The sequence below is a fragment of the Lathyrus oleraceus genome, chromosome 7 (assembly GCF_024323335.1).
Source record: "Lathyrus oleraceus cultivar Zhongwan6 chromosome 7, CAAS_Psat_ZW6_1.0, whole genome shotgun sequence".
NCBI classification, from domain to species: Eukaryota; Viridiplantae; Streptophyta; class Magnoliopsida; order Fabales; family Fabaceae; genus Lathyrus; species Lathyrus oleraceus.
This window is the reverse complement of record NC_066585.1, coordinates 26,650,589-26,654,743: the sequence shown is the minus strand read 5'-3', so window position 1 is coordinate 26,654,743 and position 4,155 is coordinate 26,650,589. Positions and strand designations below refer to the sequence as shown.

General features: G+C 34.4%; 1 protein-coding gene across 1 annotated transcript; it reads right to left on the bottom strand.

The window, feature by feature from the left end:
• Positions 1-671: 671 nt before the first annotated feature.
• On the bottom strand, positions 672-2,015 carry LOC127106264 (ethylene-responsive transcription factor TINY). The gene has a single exon (XM_051043565.1). It carries the CDS (start codon positions 1,615-1,617, stop codon positions 889-891), a length of 729 nt encoding a protein of 242 aa, XP_050899522.1. The 5' UTR covers positions 1,618-2,015; the 3' UTR covers positions 672-888.
• Positions 2,016-4,155: the final 2,140 nt, after the last annotated feature.

The window sequence follows — 4,155 nt, the reverse complement described above, 5'->3', positions numbered from 1 at the left end:
CTACTCTCATATTTGATTAACAATAATTGAGGCAAGGTAACTCTTGAAAAACTAAGGACTAACTATAAAATAACTAATGATGTATGAAATACATAAATTACTAATTATTTTATAAAATTATTTTTTATTAACAGTATAAAAAATAAATTAAGAGAATTGAAAATATAATAATAATAAATACATAAAATATAGTAATAAAAAAATAACCATTCATAATTGATTAATGTTATGGAAAAAAAAATACATATATATATATAACACCATTCATTTGATAATTATGCATAAAGTTTATCTGAAATAGAGATTCCAACCCAATTTAGTACTAACAATGTAAAATTTCAATTACTAAACTATATGGACAAAAAAGGTAAGTCTACTATAGTATACTAATACTTTTTCGGTCAAAATTCATAGATAAAATTGAAAGATGTATTAATGACTTGAGCTTCCCAAAAATATAGGGTAGGACATTAATTGAAAAAATTGTCCATTAGCTGTAAAAAAATTAAAACACTAATAGTACAGTAGAGAATATGCTTTTAATCTTTATTTATGCTTGTCAATGAAAAGTACTAATAATAAATATAAAAGTAAAAACAAGCATTTTCTACATGTATATATGCATTTCATTTTCATTTTCATTATTATTACATCAAAAACACAGCATCAAATTAAACCAAAAGATCCAAAATTATATCTTCCTGCATGCAGCAGCACATATTACAAGCCCTAAACAATAAATAAACAAGAGACAAGAAATGTATTTAGCCCTTGAAGTAAAAAATTGCAAAAGGACCCTTACACATAAAATTTAAAATAAAATATTTCTCAGAAAAAGACAAAAAAAAAATTAAAACTAAAAACCATAGGGTAATTTGGTAATTAAGATTAATGCTGCCATAATGAACCCTCAAAACCACAAAGAATCATACTTATACTTTCAGAGTTGTCTTGATGCATTGAAATCTGATCCCAACTGTGCGAATAATAAGGCCATCCATCAACCGGGTCGGAAAATACCATATTAACCGGGTCGGGTAATTCAAAACTTGTTCCCAATGGTGGTAGTTCCACTATTTCACCGAGTTCGTCTGGCGTTGACGGTTCGTCGGAAGACGAAACCGCCAACGAAGACGACGATGATGATTGCGACAGCGAAGAGGAGGAAGAAGAAGAGAAAGTATGCGACTGCGACTGGGATTGCGATGTTGTTGTTTGTTGATCGGGAACTTCCATGGCAGCGGCTTTCACGGCGGCGGCTTGAACGTCGCGAGGAGATTTCGATTCAGGCCGAGGCATTGACGGTGCCAGTTCAGGGAAGTTGAGGATAGCTGAGTTTCCTTTGATAGCGAGAGCTGCCACGTCATGAGCTCGAGCCGCCATTTCCGGCGTCGCGAACGTCCCGAGCCAGATCCGATTCTTTTTTCGCGGCTCGCGGATTTCGGATACCCATTTTCCCCAAGCCCGCATCCGGACGCCTCTGTAAACCGGGTGGTTGCTGTTGGTACTATCTCTGGGCCGTTTGGGTCTGTTTTGAACCGGGTCGGGTAAACGGGGCTCCGTATTAGCAGTTGCTTCCTTCTCTGAACCAAAACCAAGTAGAGGTAACTCTCCCATTACCTTATATAAATTTATTTTTATTTTGAGATTATAGTTTCTACTTCTAGCTACTAAACTCACTCACTAGCACTATAACACTTGCACTCCTCTATTTTATTTTTGACTTAGGAATATTTGTTAATGTAGCAATGAAGTTACTAGCTATATATTCTCTATGATAGAAGAAAATGATAAGATCTAGTGTAAGTGTGTGAGGCAAGTAAAGAAGATAGAGAAAAGTGTGTGAGAAGAAGTTGGGAGAGAGGTGTTAAGGGTTATAGAGAAAGAGAGAAGAGGGAATGGGGGTAGTTAGAGAAATGAAGGAAGGACGAAAGATATAAAAGAGGAACGTGGGGCTTATATGTATTGTGACCCCCACACGAATGCCTTTCACAATACGTATAATTGCATACCATACTACTAGTATAGTATTAGTACATGAACATCTAGTATGATCTATCAAAATATTTATTGCATACCCCCACCTTGAACTAGAAAACTAAACAAACTTATTTTATTTGACTCTTTAAAAACTATCTATATATGTACGGATGATCTAAAAATATTGTATTGGACTTTTCTAGTGGAAATATTGAACTTGATTCATTTGCATGGATTATTAATGTAAATAGTAGTATTTCCCATATCAATTAATTAGAGACTTCAATTAAATATTTTTTAGATAAATTATGTTATTTTTGATGTATAAATTTTTTTATACTAATAATGCATTAAAATTAATTGAGAGAGTAGAAGTTATGGAATTAGTACTAGAATGATGATTTCAGTTATTACAAACATAAAACCTAGTTTAGTATAGGCTTAGACATTTTCTAACTAATTTCCTTGTAATGTAAATAGGGTCTTGCTAACGAATGTGCCATAGACATTCTTTAAGGATTTTTCAAATAAAAAAATATTATATAAATAAGTTAATCATTTTAATTTTCGAAACATTAAATATGCATATTTTCAAAAAAAAAAATACTATTTTAAACATTAAAAAAATGCACGAGACACTAGTTAGCATTTCCCATACAAATACACCACTAGCTAAAGTTAATTAAGCATAACTAACCTCTAACAAATATACCTATTAATTAATTGACATGTTTTAATTACTTATTTCCATATTTTTTCCTTCAAACTATCAAAAGTTACAATTTTGATTTATCTCTTTACCTTTAGAAATTAATCTCTCTTGACAGCTTTCCTGAACAGGTCCATTAGTTCCTCTTTTGTATGGTTATATTCCACTGTCAACTTGCCTTTATTAATTTTGTCTTTAAATATTGGAACTTCTATTCATATACTTGCAAAGAACACATAAGGGGCAATGTTATTCATTAAGAGCGAATAGGTAACGCTCGTCGCTAGAGACATGGCTCGTACCTGCTCTTTGGTTCCAATATGCGAAAATAAATTATAACTAGTGTGTGTCATCTAAAACGGTCGTCCTTTAACTGATTTACTCAACTACTTGCGACAACGTGGGGAATGACATAGACATATTCAATAACGACCTGAAAGAAAGCCAAAGACAAGAGACCTGTTCCTCAGAAGAATAAGGGAATAACTATCCATTCCCCATGCTCTAGAGAGATAAGGGATACGATTAATTTGAGTCTGAGATCCAGACCCAATAGACTTCTATAAAGACCTCAACCTTAGACTTGAGGGAGGACATTAAAATTCACGTGTAAACACCAATATACAGAACTTCTCACCACCTCATGTGAGCTTGCTCTAACAACATAACCATCACAAAAACCTCTAACAGTTCTTAAGACAAGGAGTTGTCACATATTGTACTTTTAGCAAGTACAATTGACGCCCACCGCGGGGCCAGTAAAATTGACTCGGCTCACACTCATCATAAAACATCACTTGTTTTTATTACCTTCCCCTAAAGGATGCCAAAATGAGATTCAAAGGTTACGATCAATATCATTGTTGGAGGGTTCGTCGGCGAGGGAGAATTCAATTCTTCCCGCAGAAAATATGCTAGACAGTTTTTGACGACAATCGTCATAGTACCATCCAGCACCAAGGAAACTTTGAAGAAAGTTATGTGGTCCAAAATCACCTTCTTTAGCAAAGATTCCCTTCTCCTCCTCCTTCATAATAATGATCACATGGTCATCATGGTGTAATAAAATGTTTGGGATATGAAACAAGTTTTGATCGACCATGGGAGATCAATATATGTCTTATTTTGGAGCGCCTTTCTAGGGCTTAAACTTGACCCATACGACATTTGAGTGTTCTAAGGTTCTCTGGTTGGTCTGTCAAACGAACAAGTACAAGTGAAAAGTCACATAACGCTAAAAATAAAGTTTGGCGCAGATACAAATGCAAGAACAATTAAAGTAAAATATCTTAGAGTAGACGCCTTGTCCCTGTATAATAAAATTCTAGGGCGACCAACCCTCAACTTCGTAGGGCAACCCTGTTCACTCTTCATTTGAGCCTGAAGTATCTGTTACCTGATGGGCGAGTTGGACTAGTTCAGGGAAACAGAGGGTCGGCCAGGAGAGATATCAATGTATATAATAT

Excerpts from the sequence above, each read along its gene's own strand:
- LOC127106264 (XM_051043565.1), bottom strand. The coding sequence starts at position 1,617 with ATGGGAGAGTTACCTCTACTTGGTTTTGGTTCAGAGAAGGAAGCAACT.